This window comes from Muscardinus avellanarius (genome assembly GCF_963383645.1).
Source record: "Muscardinus avellanarius genome assembly, chromosome: 16".
Taxonomy (NCBI): Eukaryota; Metazoa; Chordata; class Mammalia; order Rodentia; family Gliridae; genus Muscardinus; species Muscardinus avellanarius.
The window spans coordinates 19,793,592-19,816,825 of NC_137802.1; the positions used below are offsets into that span (position 1 = coordinate 19,793,592).

At 41.7% G+C, this 23,234-nt stretch overlaps 1 protein-coding gene across 2 annotated transcripts in view; it reads left to right on the plus strand.

Moving 5' to 3' along the window:
- The window catches only part of ANKFY1 (ankyrin repeat and FYVE domain containing 1), a gene marked incomplete at its 3' end in the record, with an annotated part of 82,467 nt that overhangs the window by 12,231 nt on the left and 47,002 nt on the right, over positions 1–23,234 (plus strand). For both annotated transcript variants that reach the window (XM_080713276.1, XM_080713277.1), the window contains exons 3-6: positions 5,313–5,448; positions 12,717–12,840; positions 14,167–14,316; positions 18,653–18,818. In XM_080713276.1, coding sequence (XP_080569402.1) covers positions 5,313–5,448; positions 12,717–12,840; positions 14,167–14,316; positions 18,653–18,818 — 576 coding nt within the window. The remainder of the gene's footprint in view (positions 1–5,312; positions 5,449–12,716; positions 12,841–14,166; positions 14,317–18,652; positions 18,819–23,234) is intronic.

The following is a 23,234-nucleotide window of genomic DNA, read 5'->3' on the forward strand; positions in this document are numbered from 1 at the left end:
GGGAACCTGTGATCCGCCAGTCTTAGCTTCCCAAGCCTAGGATGACAGGTGTGCACTACCACTGCTCACATTAGGGAGTTAGCTACCAGGCCATGAGACACTCACGCAGCCTTTTGGCCTTCTGCTGGCAGCTCAGGTCCACTCCAGGGCTTCTCAGCTCCAAAAGTCTTCCTTGTTTGCATATCCTTTACTCAGTCTTGGTGGTGCTGTTATGTTTCTCTCTCCAACCTTTGGCTATGCTACATTTGTCTTTGTTGCTTTATTCCTATTTAGTTTTGGCTGATCAATTCTTTTAATTCTCATTTATGTTTAGCCAATTAAGAAATTTCTTTTTCTACCTATACTCTTTTCATGGAATTCCTTTTACTTTTTTTTTTAATTGAGTTGACTAATTTATTTTTTATATGATATCCTAATATGTTTAGGGCTGTGACTTTTCCACAGTATGAATCTGGCTAAACTTCAAATATTTTAATAGGTACTGTTTTTCTTGGGATTAATTATCAAAATTTTATTTATTTATTTATTTATTTGGCACTAGAGGGTGGAACCCAGGGGCTTTCTACCTCTGGGCTCCCAGACCTATTTTCTATTTTATTTGGAAACAGGGTCTCACTAAGTTGCTGAGAGCCTCACTAAGTAGCTGAGGCTGGCTTCGAACCTGGGCGATCCTCCTGTTTCAGCCTCCCAAGCGTGGGGAATACAAGCGTGCGCCACAACATCTGGCGTAATAGCAGAAAAATTTTAGATGGGCATTACTAGATAATGGTAGTGTTCTGAGTGCTTTGCATGTATGAACTCATTTATTTTTAAAACAACACTGAGGTTATATTGTTTATTCTCATTTTATAGGTGATACTTTGAAGATATGAATATTAAATAACTTGCCAGGCTCTCATAGCTAGTAAATTTAGGAGTTAGGTTTGAACCCAGCTAATTTTGCTGCAGACTCACATGATTAACTTCTGGTTTCTTTATTGTCCATCTTTGCTGGAGTATGAAGGAAATATAGTAAATTCCCCACATTAAAAAAGTGTATAGAAATGCCAGGCGTGGTGGTGCACGCTTGTAATCCCTGAGTTTGGAGGCGGAGACAGATGGATTGTGCTGGTTCGAAGCCAGCCTTGCTGGCTTAAGAGACCCTGTTTCCAAATAAAAAAATATAAAATAGGTCTGGGAGTGTAGCCCAGAGGTAGAAGGGTTTCCAGGAACCCCAGTCCCACACACACAAAAAAAGTGTATAGAGCTGGGCATGGTGGTGCAGGCTTGTAATCCCAGCATTTGGGAGGCTGAAACCAGAGAATCCATTGGTGGACAGCTTCAGCTACTTAGTGAGGCCGTCCGCAACTTACTGAGACTCTGTTTCAAAATAAAGAATAAAAATAGGGTAGGGTGTGTGGCTCGGAGGTCAAATGCCCCTGAGTTCCATCCCCAGACCCCCCCCCCACACACACACACAAAGGGTATAGTTTGGCTGGGTGTGGTGGTGCATACCTGTAATCTCAGTACTTAGAAGACGGAGGCAGGAGGATTGCAGATTTAAGACCTGCAACAGATGCTGGCTATGATAACGCAGGCCTGTAATCCCAGTACTTGGGTGTTGGGTGGTTGAGACAGGAGAAGCACAGGTTCAAGGACAGCATCAGCAACTTGTGAGACTTTTTTTTTCTTCTTCTGCATCTGAGGATGGAACCCAGGGACATTCGACCTTTGAGCTACACCCCCTGCCGTATTTTTTTATTCTTTATTTTGAAACAGGGTCTCACTGAATTGCAGAGGGCCTAAGTAGCCGAGGCTGTCTGTGAACCACAATCCTCTGGTCTCAGCCTCCCAAATGCTGGGATTGCCAGCATGTGCCACCACGCCTGTCTCTATTATTTATTTTTGAAACAGGGTTTCACTAAGTAGCTGAGGCTAGTCTTGAACCTGTGATTCTACTGGCTCATCTCTTAAGTACTGAAATTACAAGCATGTGCCACCATTCTCAGTCCCTTTTATTTTTTATTTTGAAATAAGGTCTTGCTAGGGCTGGGTGTGGTGGCGCATGTTTGTAATCCCAATATTTGGGAGGCTGAGACAGGAAGATTGCATGTTCAAAGCCAGCCTGTACAACTTAGCAAGGGCCTCTTGCAACTTAGGGAGACCCAGTTTCCATGTAAGAAATAAAATTTGGCTGTGGTATAACTTGGAGTTAGAATAACTCTTGGTTCAATCCCCAGTACTAAAAATAGAAAAGAAATAGGGTCTCGCTTTGTAGCTGAGAGTTACACTAAACTGCTGAGGCTGGCCTCCAATTTGTGATATTCCTGTGTCAGCCTTCCAGGTACTGAGGTTACAGGTGTGTGCCCCATCCACATCTAGCAAGTTTCTTTAACTTAGTGTGTATCAAAACAACAGAAAAGCTGGGCATGGTGGTACCTATGTGTAATCCCAGTCAATCAGGAGACTGAGGCAGGAGAATCACAAATTTGAGGCCAAACTGGGCAACTTAATGATACCTTGTCTCAAAAAAAAAAAAAAAAAAAGGGCTGGTGATGTAACTCAGTGGCAGAATGTCCCTTGGTTCAATTCCATAGTACTGAAAGGAAAAAAAATGTTTTTTGAAGGAAATAAGTAAAAAACTAAACAAATTGGAAACAAAAAAAAAAAAAGAGGAAGAAAGAAAGAGGGCCAGGTGTGGTGTTACACGCCTATAATTTATAATCCATGTAATTGGGAGGCTGAGACAGGAAGATTGCAGGTTCTATGAGAGTCTCAGCAGGTGGTAGTGAGACTCATCAACCTTGTGAGACCTTGTTTCCAAATAAGAAGTTAAATTGGGCTGGGGGTGTAGTTCAGAGGTAGAATGCCTCTGAATTAAATCCCCAATACCACAAAAAAAAAAAAAAAAAAAAGAAAAGAAAAGAAGGGAAAGGGAAGGAAGGAAGGAAGGAAGGAAGGAAGGAAATATGACGCATATGCTACACACTATCTCCAGAATTGATTCAGTAGGTCTGGGGTTGGCCTGAGAATTAAACTTTTTAACAAGTTCCCATATGATGCTAATTCTTCTAGGACCATACTTTGAGAACCACTGGTGTAGATAGACCATGATTTTAAGTGGTCCTCGGAATATTATTATTAGTCTTATTCTGACTAATCAAGAGCTGATTTAAAATAATTGTTTAGTGTTTTACTATCATTTTTGTCCCAAGCATTCCTCAAAGTCCTTCCATAGTCTTTAACTTACTGAGACCCTGCAGGTTTGAGGACAATATCACAAAAAAGAAAATAGGGCTGTGGTTGTAGCTTGGAGGTTGAATGCCCCTGGGTTAAATCCCCAACAAAACACACACACACACACACACACACACACACACACACACACGTTCTCTTTCTCTCTATTCCCCTCTACCCTCCTTTCTCCCTCTCCCCTCCTTTCTCCCTCTCCTTCCCTTCTCTTCCTTCCCATCTCCCCTTTTCCCTCTCTCTGTGTTTCTCCCCTTACAAGGGTCCAGAGCAGCTACGGTTACAAGGACCCTTTCCCACGTGGGGCTCTGGATGTGAGAGCTGAGGAAAGGCTCTACACTGAAGGAAGACAAGCTGTGGTCTCAGCTGCCTTCCACTGGCATGAAACACTACTTTACCTCAAAGGACAAAGCTCTTTCCACGAAATGTTCCTGTGATTTGTGTACATATGCAGAAAAAAGAAATCAGTGTAGGGAATATGTTCCAGAAATTTCTTTCACCCAGTGGAGCCTCCTAAATGCCAGTAGAGGCCCAGGGGAAACCTAGGTGCAAGACCAAACATCCTAATGGCCTTCTTTATAAACAGTTACAGCTACTACAGGTCTCCTTTGCTTACCTTTTTTTTTGGGGGGGGGCACATTTTACCTCCAAGCCATACCCCAGTCCGTGTGTGTGTGTGTGTGTGTGTGTGTGTGTGTGTGTGTGTGTGTGTAAAATTGGGCATTCTACCTCTGGGCCACACCCAACATCCCCCTTTTTTTAGGTACTGGGGATTGAACCCAAGCTAGACCCCTAGACCTATTTTATATTTATTTTGAAACAGGGTCTCACTAAGTTGCAGAGAATCTCTCTAAGTAGCTGAAAATGGCTGCAACTTTCAATCCTCCTGTCTTAGTCTCCCAAGTATTGGGATTACAAGTATGTGCCACCATTACATCACTGACAAAATGTTTACATTTTCATTTGGTTCATTAAGTATTATTATTTATCATTTTTAAAAATTTGTGATGTGTGTCACAAGTCTTAAGTTGGTGATAACATATACGACCTTATTTATATTTACTTACTTAATTTATATATAATTATTTATTGGTGGTGGTACTTGGGATTGAACCCAGGGACATTCTACCTCTGAGCTGAACCCATATCCCTTTTGAGGTTTTTGTTTAGAAACAGAATCTTGCTGGGTAGCAGAGAGTCTTGCTGTTTTGCTAAGGCAGTCTTCCAACCTGCGATATCCCTGTCTCAGCCTCCCAAGTACTGGGCTTATAGGCTTAACCACCATGCCCAGCTATTACTTTTTTTTTTCTCTTGAGGTACCAGGGATGGAACCCAGGGGCATTCTATGTCTGACCTACATCCCCACCCCTATTTTTATTCTTTATTTTGAAACAAGGTCTCACTGAGTTGCAAAGGGCCTCACTAAGTAGCTGAGGCTGGCTGTGAACCATGATCCTCCTGTCTCAGCCTCCCAAATGTTGAGATTACAAGTATGTGCCACCATACCTGGCTTTTTCATGTGCTGTTTCAAATATTGGCCTCAGTTGATTTCACCCATATACTTAAGTAATTTCATTAATCCTTATCTACTATTCCATGTAGAACTCTTAAATTTCCTGGAGTCAGATGCTGCCCTTGTTGACTGTGTGTGTGTGTGTGTGTGTGTGTGTGTGTGTGTGTGTGTGTGTCTGGAAATTGAACCCAGTGATTTTCTATCTCTGAGCTACACCCCCAGCTCCTATTTATTTATTTATTGGTACTGGGGATTGAGCCTAGAGGCATTCTACCTCCAAGTTATACCCCCAGCCCAATTTTATTTCTTATTTGGAAACAGGGTCTCACTAAGTTGCTGAGGCTGGCTTTGAATCTGTGATCTTCCTGTCTCAGCCTCTCATGTACTGGGATTACGGGTATGTGCCACCATACCTGTTTTTTTTTTTTTTTTTGCCATTTTTAATGGCTGTGTATTTCTTTCAGTTTGGTTTTTCATAATTTGCCTTTTATCCTTAAGTGTGGAGTCCTTCAAGAAGGCCTAGGTGTGCCATCCAGTGTTTTTTCAGTTTTTCTGTCTACTTTCTTTCCAGATGCTAATCCAGAGGTGACAATGACAATGCTTCGCTGGATCTATACAGATGAGTTGGAGTTCAGAGAGGACGATGTATTCCTGACTGAACTGATGAAACTAGCAAATCGATTTCAGCTCCAGCTCCTTAGGGAGAGGCAAGTCACAGCAGATATATTCAAGCACCTCAGATGGTGGTGGCTGAGCTTTAATTATGCCAAGCTCTGGGAGAACAGCTTCTTCTGCTAATGTAAATAACTTTTGCAAGGTGTTCTTTTAATGGTGATAGAAGGGAGAGAATCTGCTATCTCCTTTGCTTTTTTCTTGTAAGCTAAATTTTTTATTTTTTTTTTTTTAAGTATTGGGATGGAACCCAGGGGCATTCTACCTCTGAGCTATACCCCCAGCCCTATTTTTTATTCTTTATTTTGAAACAGGGTCTCACTGAGTTGCAAAAAGGGCCTCAGTAAGTAGCTAGGGCTGTCTTCGAATCACAATCCTCCTAGCTCAGCTTCCCAAATTCTGGGATTACAAGCGTGCGCCACCACACCTGGCTTGTAAGCTAAATTTTGTCAAAGCTTTTAGTCATTTTCTTCTCTGTCATTGGCCTGTTACCTTAGATTACATAATTATGTAAACTGACAAATTGGATGCAAAATAATGTAATCCAGTGTCCAAACCCCCAATTTGTCCTCCCATTATATTTTCTTTGTCATTTTTTCTTCCTTCTTACATATCTAGGCAAATGAAGTCTTTGGTCAGATACATTTTTCTGGAAACACAGTAATGCTTGAGGGTAGTTCAGTAAAATTTTTGGCCAGGTTTTTGTGTGTGTGTGTGTGTGTGTGTGTGTGTGTGTGTGTGTGTGTGTATGTGGTACTGGGGTTCCTGGAAGCCCTTCTTCCTCTGGGCTATACTCCCAGACCTATTTTTTATATTTTTATTTGGAAACAGGGTCTCTTAAGCCAGCATGGCTGGCTTCGAACCTGCGCAATCCTCCTGTCTCTGCTTCCCAAGCGTGGGGATTACAAGCGTGCTCCACCACGCCTGCCTTGGCCAGTATTTTAAAGTTTCTTCTTTTTAGGTCCCAAGGAAATAGAATACTATATTTTTAATTGTGCATTTTGTCTGTTGCGTTCTCAATTTGCCATTTTAGAAGAACAGAAACAAAATGTTGAGCAAATGATATGAGGCAAACGTCCTTGAGCATCTTTTGGAGATGTGCCTCCGGGTGGTCAGCTTGTGTTTTTATGTCACGCGTTGACCTTTTGCACTCTCTTGGGTGGGTGAAGCAGTAGCTTTTCTCCCGGGTGGATGATGGCAGATTTCAGAGTGCTCTACCTATTGATGTATTGCACAAGGGAGCCAAGGAGACTGCTGCTGGGAGCTGCTGGCTCTGCTCTCACCTGGGGCTGAGGTTCCCCTGGGATGGCCCCCTAAGCCCCACACAAACCAGTAAGCGGGTTGATGTGGGCTTGGATGTATTTAAATATCGAAATTCAGTGTAAAAACATAGGCCCAAGGTCTATAGGAGTAGGTTATTAGCAAAGTATTTGTTAGCAAAGTAGTATTAGCTTATTAGCAAAGCTAACTCATCTTTTTTGTTTTGTTCTGTTTTTGTTTTTGGTGGTTATGGGGTTCCTGGAAGCCCTTCTACCTCTGGGCTACACTCCCAGACCTATTTTATACTTTTTTATTTTTGGGAACAGGGTCTCAAGCCAGAGTGGCTGGCTTCAAACCTACATGGTCCTCCTGTCTCCGCCTCCCAAGTGCGGGGATCACAAGCGTGCGCCACCACGCCCAGCTCAAAGCTAACTAATCTTGAGGGTTTGGCAGTTAACTTTCTTTTGGTAAGGTCTTTTTTTTTTTTTTTTTTTTTTTGTGGTATTGGGGGTGGGACCCAGGGGCTTTCTACCTTCGGGCTTTACTCCCAGACCTATTTTTTTTTTTAATATATATTTTATTTGGAAACAGGGTCCCCCTAAGTTGCTGAGACCCTCACTAAGTAGCTAAGGCTGGCTTTGAACATGTGCGATTCTCCTTTCTCAGCCTGCCAAGCGCTGGGATTACAAGTGTGTGCCACCATGCCCAGATGGTAAGATTTTTTGAAGCATCTAAGAGGGAAGTGAGATTGATTTTAATAAAATTGAGTATGATTCATATCTTCTTTTTTCTCTTTACATTTCCTGAGCTTTTTGACCATGGCAAACTTGCTTAAAATTAAATTGCTTTGATAAAAATGTCTAGAGGTAAGCCGGGCATGGTGGCACATGCTTGTTATCCCAGCATTTAAGAAGCTGACACAAGGAGGATCGTGGTTTGAGGACAGCCTTAGCTACTTAGTGAGGCCCTCCACAACTCAGTGAGACCCTGTTTCAAATAAAGAATAAAAAAAAATAGGGCTGGGGTTGTAGGTCAGAGGTAGAATGCCCCTGGATTCCATTCCCAGTACCACAAAAAAAAGAAAGAAATGTCCAGAGGTTGTCAATAGTTTAGAGGATTGTAATCTATGAAGTAGGGTTTTTAATTAAAATGGTTGCTGTTTATTAAGTGACTAGGCATCATAACTATCAACATTATCAGATACTAAGTTTTGTAGTGTGGGATGTGAGTATTAAGTTTTATCTGTCAGCCAGGTGTGTTGGTGCATGTTTGTAATCCCAGTACTTGGGAGGCTGAGACAATAGGATTACAGGTTCAAGGACAGCCTTAGCTACTTAGGCTTTCAACAATTTAGACCCTGTTTCAAAATAAAATATAAAATAGGGCTGGGGGTATATCCTGGAAGTAGAAGGCCCCTGGAAAAATATTTGTATAGCTTTCTTTAGAGCTCGGATGGAAGAGACCCAGGAGTGGATTCAAGCACTGGCTCTTAAAAGGCTTACAGAGGACCCACTGCATCAGCAGAAGAACCGACAGGGCAGGGCTCTGGCAAATGTTTGCAGCTCAGTGCAAGGCAGGTGTTAACTCATTTTGTAAGGGAGCGATCTCTGTGGTTTTAGAATGCTATCTTCGATTTGATAAAAAGGAAGAGGTTTTTTTTTTTTTGCAGTACTGGGGATGGAACTCAGGGGCATTATTCTACCTTTGAGCGACATGCTGCAAAGGGCCTCACTAAGTAGCTGAGGCTGTTTGTGAACCGCAGTCCTCCTGTCTTGGCCTCCCAAATGCTGAGATTATGAGCGTGTGCCACCACGCCCAGCAGAAGAGTTTCTTTGTAATAGTAGGAAAATGTGTATTTTTTTTTTGGTAATGGGGATGGAACCCTGGGCCATTATAGCTCCAAACTACACCCTATCCCTATTTTATGTTCTTTTAATTTGAAATAGCGTCTCACTAAGTTGTGGAAGGCGTCACTAGATAGCTGAGGCTGTTTGTGAACCATGATCCTTCTGTCTCAGCATCCCAAGTACTAGGATCATGGCCAGCCTCAGCTTCTTAGTGAGGCCCTTTGCAACTCAGTGAGACCCTGTTTCAAAATTAAGAATAAAAAATAGGGCTAGGATGTAGCTTAAAGGTAGAATGCCCCTGGATTTCATCCCCAGTACAAAATAGTAATAATAATAATAATAATAATAATAATAATAATAATAATAATAATTATTATTTTAAAAATGTGAATGAAAAAGAACAGTTAATATTTTTCTGATTACAAAAGCATATTTGGTGGATTATTTGAAAAATACAGAATAAATACAGAAAAAATGTTTCTTCTAATTCAAGCACTGTTCACCTTTTGATGTTTTTTTCTTTCAGTAATTCTTTTGTTTTGCACATACATATGGGATTGATATGAAAACTACACAGGAGTTTGTGCATCCGTCCCTTCCTTCCTTCCTTGTCTGGGGATGGAACCCAGCGATATTCGATCTCCGAGCTACACCTTCACCCTATTTTTTAGTCTTTATTTTGAATCAGAGCCTCACTAAGTTGCAGAGGGCCTCACTAAGTAGCTGAGGCTGTCCACAACATAGGATCCTCCAGTCTCAGCCTTCCAAGTGCTGTAATTACAAGCATGCACCACCATGCCCGGGGTTGACTGTGCTTTAAAAATTAGGTTGAATGCTGGGCATGGTGGTGCATCCCAGTACTTAGAAGGCTGAGACAGGAGGATTGCAGACTCAAGGCCAGCAAGACTTTTAGCAATTCAGCAAGATCATGTTTCAAAATATAAAGTGCTTGAGGTATATCTTGAAAGTAGATTGCTCTGTGTATGATCCCCAGTACCATAAAAAGGTTGGTTGTTTTTATGCATCTGTTTTTTGTATATACAATTAAAACAATAAAAAATATTTTTCCTTAGAAGAAAGTTTGTTCTTCTTATCAAAGAGAAGATGTGAATAAACTGAGAATCTAAATTTTTTTTTTTTTTTTTTTTTTTGGTGGTACTGGGGGTGGAACCCAGAGGCTCTCAACCTCCGGGTTATACTCCTAGACCTATTTTATATTTTATTTGGAAACAGGGTATCTCTAAGTTACTGAGAGCCTCACTAAGTAGCTGAGGCTGGCTTCGAACCTGCGCAATCCTCCTGTCTCAGCCTCCCAAGCGCAGGGATTACAAGCGTGCGCCACCATGCCCAGCTTGAGAATCTAAATTTTAAAAGAGTATTAAATACTCTTTGGTTGTATAAACCATGTTAGGCCATCCAATGGCAAAAGGCACTCTAGACCTCTTAGAAGTAGCAAAAATTGTGTCTGCCAGTTTCAACAATAGATCTGTCCTTAGAAAACAAATATAAAGTCCTTTGGTGCCATGTTATTTGGCAGCAAAAAGTTAGAGAATGAAATTTTCAGACTCTCAGTGATTTTTGTACATGTGCTTTTTCATTTTTAAGCTTTTTTTTTTTTGTGGTACTGGGGATTAAACCCAGATTGAACCTTTGAGCTACACCCCTAGCCCGATTATATTTCTTATTTGGAAACAGAGTCTTACTAGGTTGATGAGAGTCTCACTACTTGCTGAGGGTGCCTTCAAACCTGTGATCCTCCCGTCTCAGTCTCCCAAGTACTGGGATTACAGGTATGCACCACCACACCTGGCTCCACATCTTTGTTTATAAAATAGGTGCATCCTTGTGCTGCTAGATGGACAAATGATCTAAGACTGTATTTTTGTATTTTTGCTCTTGGCTCAAGGTCTTACTTGATAGTTTGATCTTCATTCTTTCTAGAATGAATTCTTATAATTCTTATAAGGAGAATGAATTCTCCTTCCTTTCCCACCACTTCCCATAGTCTTCTCTTTTAAAATCTATTTTTGCAGTACTAAGAATTAAACCCAAGAACACTCTACCACTGAGCCACATCCCCTGTCCTTTTTATTTTGAGGCAGGGACACTTCAAGTTGACCAGGCTGGCCTCAGACTTACAATCCTCTTTCTCAGTCTCAGAGTAGCTGGAATCACAGGAGTGTGCCACTATACCCAGCTTCTTTCTCTACTTTTGTTACCTAAAGCTCACCTATTGAGATTGGGATGACCTGCTAGCCAATTATTTAGAGGAGTACTGAAATCCATTAATATTAATTTTTTTTTTTTAGTGGTACTGGAGATGGAACCCTTCTACCTCTGGGCTATACTCCTAGACCTATTTTATATTTTATTTGGAAACAGGGTCTCTTAAGCCAGCTGAGGCTGGCTTCGAACCTGCGCGATCCTCCTGTCTCTGCCTCCCAAGTGCAGGGATTACAAGCATTTGCCACCATGCCCAGCTTAATATTAATTTTTAGATTTTGCAGTTTTCTTTTCTTTTTTGTGTATGTGGTACTGGGGATGGAACCCAGGGGCATTCTACCTCCGAGTGACACCCCCAGCCCTATATTTTATTCTTTATTTTGAAACAGGGTCTCACTGAGTTGTAAAGGGCCTAAGAAGATGAGGCTGTCTGTGAACCATGATCCTCCTGTCTCAGCCTCCCAAATGCTGGGATTACAGGCACATGCCACCACTCCCAGCTTTAAATTTTGCAGTTTCCTTTTCTTTTTCTTTTTCCTTTTTTTTTTTGTCTTTTTTTTGTTTTTTTGGTGGTACTGGGGTTCCTGGAAACCCTTCTACCTCTGGGTTACACTCCCAGACATATTTTTTTATATTTTATTTGGAAACAGGGTCTCAAGCCATCAAGACTGGCTTTGAACCTGCACGATCCTCCTGTCTCCGCCTTCCAAGTGCGGGGATTACAAGCGTGCGCCACAACGTCCAGCATTTTGCAGTTTCTTATGCCTTTTTTCTCTTTTCCCCCAGGTTAGGAATTTTAGGTCCTAGGGAAAGGGAGAGGCAGAAAGAAACCTGAAACGTATGAGCATACCTGTTAATGTGCCTCACGGTGTGCCAGGATGATCGACTTTTCTGTCATTTGTCATCTGAGGACAGAGGAGGAAACAGGAGCGCAGAGAAAACTTGCATGTGTAGTGGTGCACACGTGGAATTCCCAGGGTCGGAGAAAGGAGGGTCAAACATTCACAGCCAGTCTGGATTTGAACTGAGAGAGGCCCTGTCGCAAAGGGCAGGGGACGTATGCTCAGCGCTAGAGAGCCCTGGACTCCATCTCCAGTGTGACAGGGCATGGGGAGTAGCACTCAAAATATTTCAGCTCAGGTCTTAAGAAAGACCCTACCAACTCATTTTGCCCTCCCCACACAGTCTGATTTTGTGTTTAGATTCAGTTTTGGTGGAGGCTGTGGGACAGGAGAAGCAATGGTGGAATGCCAGGGAATACTCCTAATACCATACTAGTTCTCGGTGGCGGCCTTCGGAATAAATTAGACTTGTAGGGCAATGGAGGCAAGGCAGATGAAGGGCCATGCAGTGGCCTCTCCCCCTAGTGAGACCTATTTTCAAAATGAGAATAAAATAAGGCTGGGGATGCCAGGTGTGGTGGTGTACACTTGTAATTTCAGTACTTGGGAAGCTGAGACAGGAGGATATGGGTTCTTGACCAGCCTCAGCTACTTGGTGAGGCCCTCTGCAATTTAGTGAGATTCTGTTTCAAAATAAAAAGAATAAAAAATAAGGCTGGGGGTGTAGCTCGGAGGTAGAATGCCCCTGGGTTCAATTCCCAATATCAAAAAAAAAAAAAAAAAAAAAAAAAAAAGGCCATGGGTATAGCTCCAAGGTAGAATGCTCCTGGGTTTCATTCATAGAACTACAAAAAAAAAAAAAAAAAAAAAAAAAAAAAAAAAAGAAAAGAAAAGAAAAGAAAAATAAAAAGTTGGGCTGGGTGTAGCTTGGAAATAGAATCTCTTAAATTTAATTCTTAGTACCAAAAAAAAGGAGATCCTGGCTAATTATTTATTCATAACTAAGTTGCTTAATCTTATACCTTAGTGTTACTGCATATAGCCAGCTAGTACACAGGTTATTGCTTTGGTTTTCTTATTTGTAAATATATTTGAATAATCATACAGTACATTATTAATCCTCTCTTGCAGATGTGAGAAGGGCGTTATGTCTCTGGTGAATGTTAGGAACTGTATTCGCTTCTATCAGACTGCAGAGGAGCTGAATGCCAGCACACTCATGAACTACTGTGCAGAAATCATTGCAAGTCATTGGGTGAGTGAGATTGAGGGATGTGGGCAAAGCCATCTGGTCAGCAGTCAGAAGACCCCAGTCATGGGGCTTGCTTCTGTGACACCTCTCTGACAGCAAGTGTTTTCTTTTTTTCTTTTCTTTCTTTTTTTTTTTTTTTTTTTGTGGCACTAGGGGTGGAACCCAGAGGCTTTCTACCTCCGGGCTATACTCCTAGACCTTTTTTTTTTTTAATTTTATTTTATTTGGAAACAGAGTCTCACTAAGTTGCTGAAAGCCTCACTAAGTAGCCGAGGCTGGTTTCGAACCTGCACGATCCTCCTGTCTCGGCCTCCCAAGCGCGGGGATTACAAGCGTGTGCCACCATGCCCGGCTAGCAAGTGTTTTCTAATTATCATAATCCTGAAGGATAAGTGATTGGATGAGATCATCTATGAGCTTCATTTTAGTTCTGAAAGTCTGGAAGTTCTGTGTACTAAGCAGCACCATTTCAAAGCCTTCCTTCGCTTTCTCCTCAGGTAGAGACTTTATGAATTTCAGACTTGTCTTTCTTAGGTAGTTTTAATCATAAAAACAGGTTTTTGTTGTTGTTCTTGTTGTCTTATGGTACTGGGGTTTGAACCCAGGGCAATTCTAGCTCTGAGCTATAACATCCCCAGCCCTGTTTAATATTTTTATTTTGAAACAGGGTCTCACTGGGCTTATAAAGAGTCTCCTTGCTAGCCAAGGCTCTCCTTGAACCTGTGATCCTCCTGTCCTTCTGTCTCAGGCTTTCAAGTACTAGGATTACATGTGCGCACGCTCCTGTGTGTGCGTGTGCATGTGTTTACTGGGGATTGAGGCATTCTACCTCTGAGCTATACCCCAGCCCTGTTAATTAATTAGCTAATTAATCATTCATTCATGCATGCATGCGTTCTTGGGATTATAAGCATGTACCACAGTGCCTCACTATAAAGAACAATTTTTTCGTTATGTTGTCATTTTATTCTATTTTAATTTCATTTTTAAGGTACTGGGAATTGAACCCAAGGGCATTTTAACTCTGAGCTATACCTCCACCCCTATTTTACTTTTTAATTTTGAAACAGGGTCTTGCTAGGTGAATGAGAGTCTCTGTTTTTTGAGGCTGTTCTCAAACCTGCAATCCTCCTGTCTTAGCCTTCCAAGTACTGGAATTATAAGCATGCATCACCATGCCCACTTTCTTACGGGGTTTTTGTGAAGGTTGGATTAGTTGGGAAATTTTAAACCCTTAAACATAGGGTCAAATATATGCCAGGGCTTACTAAATGATAGTTTCTGTTGTTAAATCTTTCTGTTTTGGTTTCATTGTATTTCAATCTCTAGGATGATTTACGAAAGGAGGACTTCAGCACTATGAGTGCTCAGTTGTTATACAAAATGATTAAGTCGAAGACAGACTACCCATTGCATAAAGCTATCAAGGTGGAGAGAGAAGATGTGGTCTTCCTCTACCTGATTGAAATGGATTCACAGGTACTCCAGCTGCAGCTCCGTTTCCCTGCCTTTCCTAAAATGGCAGTGCTCTTGTTTTCCTCCACAGAAGCTCCTTCTTTCTTCTGGTCCATCCTGGCATAGTGTTTAATAGATATATACATATATATATATAATTTTTTTAATTCTTTTTTTGTGGTTTTATAGTCTAGGCTTCACCACACTAAAATCGAGGTGTTAGCAGGCTGTTTTTTTTTTTTTTTTTTTTTTTTTTAATGGTGGATGAATGGAAAAATCCATTTCTTGTGCATTTGGGTTGTTGGCAAAATTCAGTTTTTTATGGTTACAGGACCAAGATTTGTGCTTGCTTTTCTTTTCTTTGTTTCAGTATTGGAATGGACCCAAGGGGCACTTTACCTTGGAGCCATACCCCCAGTCCTATTTTTTATTCTTTTTTTTTTTTCAGTACTGGGAATGGGTCCCAGGGGCATTCTCCCTCTGAGCTATACTCCTAGTCCTATTTTTTATTTATTTATTTTATTTTATTTTTTTTTGCAGTTCTGGGGATGGAACCCAAGGGATCTCTGCCTCCCAGCTATATCCTCAGCCCAATTTTTATCCTTCCCTTTCCATCCATCCATCTTTCTTTCTTTCTTTCTTTCTTTCTTTCTTTCTTTCTTTCTTTCTTTCTTTCTTTCTTTCTTTCTTTCTTTCTTCTTTTTTTCAGTCCTGGGGATGGAACCCAGGGGCATTCTACCTCTGAGGTATACTCCTAGCCCTATTTTTTATTCTTTATTTTGAAATAGGATTTCACTGAGTTGCAAAGGGTCCCACTAAGTAGCTGAGGCTCTCAGCAAACCGCGATTCTCCTGTCTCAGCCTCCCAAATGTTGGGATTGCAAGCGTGCGCCACCACATTTTATTCTTTATATTGAAACAGGGTCTCACTGAGTTGCAAAGGGCCTCCCCAAGTAGCCAAAGCTATCCTTGAACCATGATCCTCCTGTCTCAGTCTCTCAAATGCCAGGATTACAAGTGTGCAGCACCTGCCCGATTTAATTTTTTTTGGGGGGGTATTGGGGATGGAACCCAGGGGCGTTCTAATTCCGAGCCTCATCCTCGGTCCTATTTTTTTTTTTTTTTTTGGTGGTACTGGGGTTCCTGGAAACCCTTCTACCTCCGGGCTACACTCCCAGACCTATCTTATATTTTTATCTGGAAACAGGGTCTTGTAAGCCAACAAGGCTGATTTCGAACCTGCGCAATCCTCCTGTCCCCGCCTCCCAAGCGTGGGGATTGCAAGCGTTGTGCCACCACGCCCGGCTTTTTTAGTATTTTATTATTTTTTTTAAAACTGAGTTTCACTGAGTTTGGAAGGGCTTCGCTAAGTAGCTGAGGCTGTCTGTGAACCAAGATTCTCCCGACTCCACCTTCCGAATATTGGGATTACAGGTGTGTGCCACCACACTCGGCCTCTTTATTTATTTATTTATTTATTTATTTTGAAACAAGGTCTTACTAAGTTGCAGAGGGCCTCACTAAATAGTTGAGACTGGCCACGAACTTGCAATCCTCCTTTCTCAGCCTCCCAAGTACTGGGATTACAAGTGTGTGCCACTGTACCCGGCTAGGATTTGTGTTCTCTTGTTGGTTGTCCGCTGAAGGCTCTTCCAGCTTCTGAAACATGCAACATTTTTTTTTTTTTTTTTTTTTGCGGGTCTGGAAATGGAATCCAGGGGCATTTGTCTTCTGAGTTATACCCCCTGCCCTATTTTTTATTTATTCTTTATTTTGAAGCTGGGTCTCACTGAGTTGCAGAGGGCCTCACTAAGTAGCTGAGGCTGTCCGCGAACCAGGATCCTCTGGTGTCAGTCTCCCGATGCCACATCTCTTAATTCATGCCTCTCCACCTCTATCTTCTAAGCCAGTAGAGGCATGTCAAGACCTGCTAAAGTCATATCAGTGTTACTCTTCTGTTTTCCTCTTTCACTTTTTTTTTTTTTTTTTTTTTACTAGAGATTGAACTTAAGGGCATTCTACCTCTGAACTGGACCTCCGACCCTTGCCTGTTTTTTTCTTTTGTTTGTTTTTGCGGGTGTGGGGATGGAAGCCAGGGAGCCAGGCGCATTCAACCTCCAAGCTACACCCTCTGCCCTATTTTTTATTATTTATTTTGAAACAGGGTCTCACTAAATTGCAGAGGGCCTCACTAAGTAGCTAAGTAGCTGGGTCTGTCTGCGAACCTCAGTCGTCTGGTCTCAGCCTCTCAAATGCTGGATTACAAGCGTGCGCCTGGCACCCTTGCCCTTTTTATATACTTACTTTTTTTTTTTTTTTTGCGAGTCTGGGGATGGAACCCAGGGGCATTTGACTTCTGAGCTACACGCCCTGCCCTATTTTTTATTCTGTATTTTGAAACAGGGTCTCACTAAGTTGCGGAGGGCCTCACTAAGTAGCTGAGGCTGTTTGTGAACCACAATCTTCTGGTCTCAGCCTCCTGAATGCTGGGATTAGAAGTATGCACCACCATGCCTGGCTTTACTTTTTATTTTGAAATAGGTTGTCTAAGTTGCTAAGATTACAGACATGTGCTAACATGCCCAGGTCCCCTTTTACCTTTTTTTTTTGGAGGTAACTTAGGGTCAAACCCAGGGGCATTCTACCTCTGAGCTACATTCTCAGAGGGTTTTATTTTATTTTATTTTATTTTATTTATTTATTTATTTTGCAGTACTGGGGATGGAAATTAGGGGCATTCTATTTCTGAACTATATCCCCAGCCCTATTTATTATTATTTATTTTGAAACAGGGTCTCACTGACTTGCAAAGGACCTCACTAGTAGTAGCTGAGGCTGTCTGCGAACACCCAGTTCCCAGCACTATTTTTTAATTTTTATTTTCAAACAGGAGCTCATTAGGAGGTTGATGAGAATCATATTAATAGCTGAGGCTGTCCTTGAAAATGCAATCCTCCAGTCTCAGCCTCCCAAGTACTGGGATTTTAGGTGTGTGCTACCATGTCTGGATGCTCTTACTTTTAAGAACTAATGGAAGAGTCTGAGACAGGAAGAGCACAGGTTCAAGGATACTCTCGGCAACATAGCAAGACTATGTTTCAATAAAAGATAAGCCAGCCAGGCATAGTGGCACACACTTGTAATCCCAGCATTTGGGAGGCTGAGACAGGAGGATTGTGGTTTACGGACAGCCTCAGCTACTCAGTGAGGCCCTCGGGAACTTAGTGAGACCCTGTTTCAAAATAAAGAATAAAAAATAGGGGAGAGGGTGTAGCTCGGAGATTGAATACCCCTGGGTTACATCCCCAGACCCACAAAGTACGTATATACATACATACATACATACGTACATACATACATATTTAAAATAATATTTAAAAGACCTAGCATGTGCAAGACCCCAGGTTTGATTTCTAGCACTGCAAAACAAGAAAAAGGGCTAGGAGTGTAACTTGGAGGTGTAGAATGTTCCTGGATTAAATATCCAGGAAAACACACACACACACACACACACACACACACACACACACACACACACACACACACACACCCCCCCCCCCCCGAGATTGGGTTTTACTGGATAGTCTGATCTTCTGATCTCACGTTCCTTAACCTTAATCACATTGGCAGAGTTTTTTTTTTTTTTTTTTTTTTTGTCCTGAAAGGTGACATTGTCATAAATTCTGGGGATTAGGAGGTGAACATCTATGGTGGCTGTTATTCTGCCCAACACACTGTCTTAAAGAAATACAGTTGCTCTTGACAGATGGGAGTGAAGTATGCGGGTGGCTTTAAACTGCTAGAAGGAATTAGTTAAGCCACAGCCTTTCACGGAAACATTTGCTGTTTTCTATAAAACGCTCTGAACCTCTGCTTCAGCACTTGTGCCTACAGCATTATTTACATTTCCTCTGTGTTCCTGACACTGTCTGTATTTCCTCATGGGTTTTTTTTTTTTTTCCAGGTTTGGGGATGGAACCCAGGGGCTTATGACCCCCGAGCTATACCCCCTGCCCTATTTTTTTATTCTTTATTTTGAAACCAGGTCTCACTGAGTTGCAGAGGGCCTCACTAAGTAGCTGAGGCTGTCTGCGAACCGCGATCCTCCAGGTCTCAGCCTCCCGAATGCTGGGATTACAAGCGTGTGCCACCACGCCCGGCTTCCTCATGGGTTTTAATTGTGTTCCATGTTGTCTAAGTCTTCCATAATCCTATTATTTCTCTGCTCCTTGTAAGCATGTGTCCTGAAGCCCACTAGAAGTTTGTAGATGAAGTTGATATTTAAGGGTCACTGTGGCAGAAATGAAAATGTTATATTTTCTACCCTGTGAGCGTTGATTTACAAATGTTTGTCTGCACAGCTCCCTGGAAAGCTGAATGAAGTGGATCATAATGGAGATCTTGCTTTAGACCTTGCCCTCTCACGACGACTAGAGAGTATTGCCACCACACTGGTTGGTCATAAAGCTGATGTGGACATGGTAGATAAGAATGGCTGGAGCTTGTTGCATAAAGGAATCCAAAGAGGTAGGAAGAAATGTATTTTATATTTTTCTGTGCAGGCAGGCAGTTTTTTTTCTATCCATATGGATTTTGAAGATTCCCTCACTCAGTTTCAGAAATTCCTTTTTTTTTTTTTTTTTTTGCTGGTCTGGGGATGGAACCCAGGCGCATTTGACCTCTGAGCTACACCCCCTGCCCTGTTTTTTTATTCTTTATTTTAAAACCAGGTCTCACTGAGTTGCAGAGGGCCTCACTAAGTAGCTGAGGCTGTCCGTGAACTGTGATCCTCCGGGTCTCAGCCTCTTGAATGCTGGAATTACAAGCGTGCGCCACCACGCCCTAAATCTTAAGTCTATACTCACAAACATAGAGTTTGTGATCGCTGGATTAGAGGAGGGACTGAAGAACTATTTCTTGTTCTTTGTTTGTTTGGAAGTTCATTGTGCCAGTGGAGACTGAGGAAGGCAGGCTAGAAAGATGGCCTTCATTTCCATGTTTAGCACTATCACATTCTATAGGAATTATGTTAGGGAGACTGATTTTGTATCCTAAAACAGATATGTGAAAAGTGTCAAAACAGCCAGGCGAGGTGGCACACATTTGTAATCCCAATACTTGGGAGGCAGAGACAGGAGGATTGCAGGTTCATGGCCAGCCTCAGCAACTTAGTGAGGCTCTCTACAACTTAGTGAGACCTTGTTTCAAAATAAAAAATAAGAATAGGAAGCCGAGCTTGGTGACACACACAGATATTAGAATAAAATAAGACTAGGGGTATAGGTCAGAGGTAGACTGTCCCTGGGTTCAGTCTCCTGCGCACACACACAAACACACACGCACACACACAGAGAAAGAACTGTTAAAACCATGAAAGTTTAGCTGGGTGTGGTGTAATCCCAGTATTTGGGAGGCTGAGACAGGAGGATCCGTATTCACAGTCAGCCTCAGCTACTTAGTGAGGCTTTCTCCAACTCAGTGAGACCCTGTTTCAAAATAAAGAATAAAAAATAGGACAAGGGGTGTAGCTCGGAAGTAGAATGCGCCTGGGTTCCATCCCTAGTACCGCCAAAACAAAACAAAACAAAACAGAACCATGAAAATTTAAATGTGGTTTTCATTGTCAGACTCAACTTCTCTCATGGCAAAGTAGTAAAGTTTTGTTTTGTTCTAGGAAACTTATTTTAATTATAGCTGGATTTTTGTTTATTTTGAGGGAGGGTACTAGGGATTGAACCCAGGCCATTTTACTTTTGAGCTACACCCCTAGCCTTATTTTACATTTTATTTTGAAACAGGATCTCATTTTTTGTGGAGGGCATGTTAGTTGCTGCACCTAGCTAGGAATTGTCTCAGTCTCCCAAGTACTGTGACTACAGGTGTGCAGCAGTTCATCCAGCTTTCTGCTACACTTAACATTCACAGGTTGCTCCTTTTTTGAGACAGGAGGATCAGAGTTGCTCCTTTTTGATGGATTGCTAATCCTTTTTGGAGCTATGGCTTTGCCCATTTTGGACAGAGATTTTGATACAAATATCGTAACGATGTGTTAGATGTGTTGAGTTTGCTGGCTGGTAGACAGGAAAATTTTGTGAATTTCTGGGTAGAAATCCTTAGAGCATGTTGGTCTCATCAGGAGCAGGTGCTTTTTTCCTAGCACCACTCTGCACATGCAGACCTCTGGGTGCTTAGCACTGCCCGTGTTCAGTGTTCACAGGGAACTGTTCTTTGCCACACTGTTCAGCGGTTGAGATGTTTGTTTTGGACACAGATATACTTGCTCCTGAAAAAAGCAATCTGAGAATTATGTTCTCAGGGAGTTGAATTCTTAAGTTTGATGAAAAAACATCTTTGATGAGTTATTAAATGTTTTGATGATTGCTTAGTTACAAGAATTGCCAAGAATTGGTGATACATTTTTAATGCTTATTTGATGATTTAATCTTCCACTTTGAATATTTGAATTTCTTGCAAGCATGCATGTGGGCTATACATAGTGTGGATATAATCAGCTTGGTTGTTGTTCATTTTAGAAAGTAGCATGGCATGGTAGACAGAGCACTGGCTTTGCAGCTTGGATGTACCTGGCCCAGCTGCATATTCTGCGGACAGTCCCTTGACCACACTGACTTGTCTTTTCCTCATCTGTAAAGAGGGAGTCACTGCTTCTTTACTGAGATATGGGAAGATGAACGATAGCACACCTACCGCAATAACTACTAGTTGACTGGCAGGGTTAACTTGGTGGCTTTTTTATGTGTGTTTGGTGCTGGAATTGAACCCAGGAGCATTCTTCCTCCAAACTACACCCCAGTCTTGCTTTATTTTTTATTTTATTTTATTTTATTTTTATTTTCACTAAGTTGCTGAGGTTGACCTTGAACCTTTGATCCTCCTGTCTCAGCTTTGTGAGCACTGGGATTATAGGCCTGTGCCACATCACCCAGTGAGCCTGGAGGCTTTTACCTTGCCCTTGCCTAGGAGTGCCATACGTAAATCCAGTTTCTCTAGGATTTTTTTTTTTCACTTTTCCCCTTTCAACTTGCCATCAGTTAATCGACCTTTCCAAATAATTAAGTTGAGTAATAGACTTAAGTTTACTTGTTAACTTTAGTTTAAATTCATTATGGCTGCGTGTGGTGGCGCACACTTGTAATCCCCTTACTCAGGAGGCCGAGACAAATACGATCACAGATTCGCAGACAAGCTCAGCAAGTAGAAAGACTCTCATGAACTTAGTGAGACCCTCTTTCAAAATGAAAATAAAATAGGGCTGGAGGTGTAGCTCAGAGGTAGAATGCCCCAGGGCTCAATCCCCACCCCACAAAGTAAATAAATAAATACACTAATTTATTTGTGAAGGAAAGCCTTGGATAGATGAGATCCAAGTCTTGTTCTGGACACATGTTAGAATATATAAACAGAATAGTGATTTCCCTACCAACCAAGTACACTTAATCTGACAGAAGAATGCAGCTGGCAGTCATTGTCAGGAGTGAGTCCAAAGGAGGCCATCTGGTGGCCACCTTGCTGATCTGGCTAATCAGAAGGTAAATCCTTGCTTTCATAAAATAATATAGGTCCTCTGCTACATTTTTTTTCCCCTGTAATAACCACCATCAATATATGAATCTCTTAAATAGGGATATCCTAATTATTTGTAGTAAGTTTGAAAACAGTGATGCCAACTGGAGCACAATGAAATGTGGTTTGGTTAATTCAATAATGAAGGCTATTCCCTGAATAAAACTGGCAGGAGGCTTTAGTGAAAGATAGCTTGTTTGTGAATTCTTAAATTTTTTAACTTTTTTGTTAGGACTATTTTTCTGTCAAGAAATTGTTACAGTAATTAATTCCTCATTCACCTGGCATTGTTGTTGAATAAGGTGATGAAATAACAGGGAGTTTTAGGCACCAAACTTTTTTGTGTGTGTGTGGTGCTGGGGGTGGAACCCAGGGGCTTTTCTACCTCCGGGCTATACTCACAGACCTATTTTATACTTTATTTGGAAACAGGGTCTCACTAAGTTGCTGAGAGCCTCACTAAGTAGCTGAGGCTGGCTTCGAAACTGTGTGATCTCCTGTCTCAGCCTCTCAAGCCCTGGGATTACAAGTGTGCGCCACCACGCCCGACTAACAGTTTTTATTTTGTTTTCTTTTTGGTGCTGAGGATTGAACCTAGGATCTTGTTCATAATAAGCATATACTCTGCTTTTGAGCAATACCCCCAGCCTTAACTTTTTTTTTTCCAGTTCTGGGGATGAAACCCAGGGGCCTTCTACTTCTGGTCAACACTCCCAACCCTATTATTATTATTATTATTATTATTATTATTATTATTATTATTATTATTTTGTGTGGTACTGGGGATAGAACACAGGGCCTTATACCTCTGGGCTATACCCCTGACCTATTTTATATTTTATTTGGAAACAGGGTCTCAGTTGTTGAGAGACTCACTAAGTAGCTGAGTCTGGCTTCGAACCTGTGTGATCCTCCAGTCTCAGTCACCCAAGTACTGGGATTACAAGTGTATGCCACGATGCCCAGGTCCTATTTTATTTGTTATTTGGAAACAGGGTAAATAGCTGAGGCTGGCTGTGAACCTGTAATCCTTCTGTCTCAGCCTCCCAAGCACTGGGATTACAAGATTGTGCTACCATTCCCGGCTTTTGGAAATCTTTGTAATAAAAAGTGTACTGTGACTTGGGCGTGGTTTCCAAATGCCATTTTTTGTTGATTGTAAATATAAGTAAAGCCTGGTGTGGTGGTGCATGCTTGTAATCTAGTATGTGGGAAGCTGAGACAGGAGGATCAAAAGTTTGAGGATAGCCTTAGCCATTTAGCAAGATTTTCAGCAACCTGTTGAGATCCTATTTCCAAATAAGAAATAAAAATCATTCTTGGGGTGTAGTTCAGAGGTAGAATGCCTCTGGGTTCAAT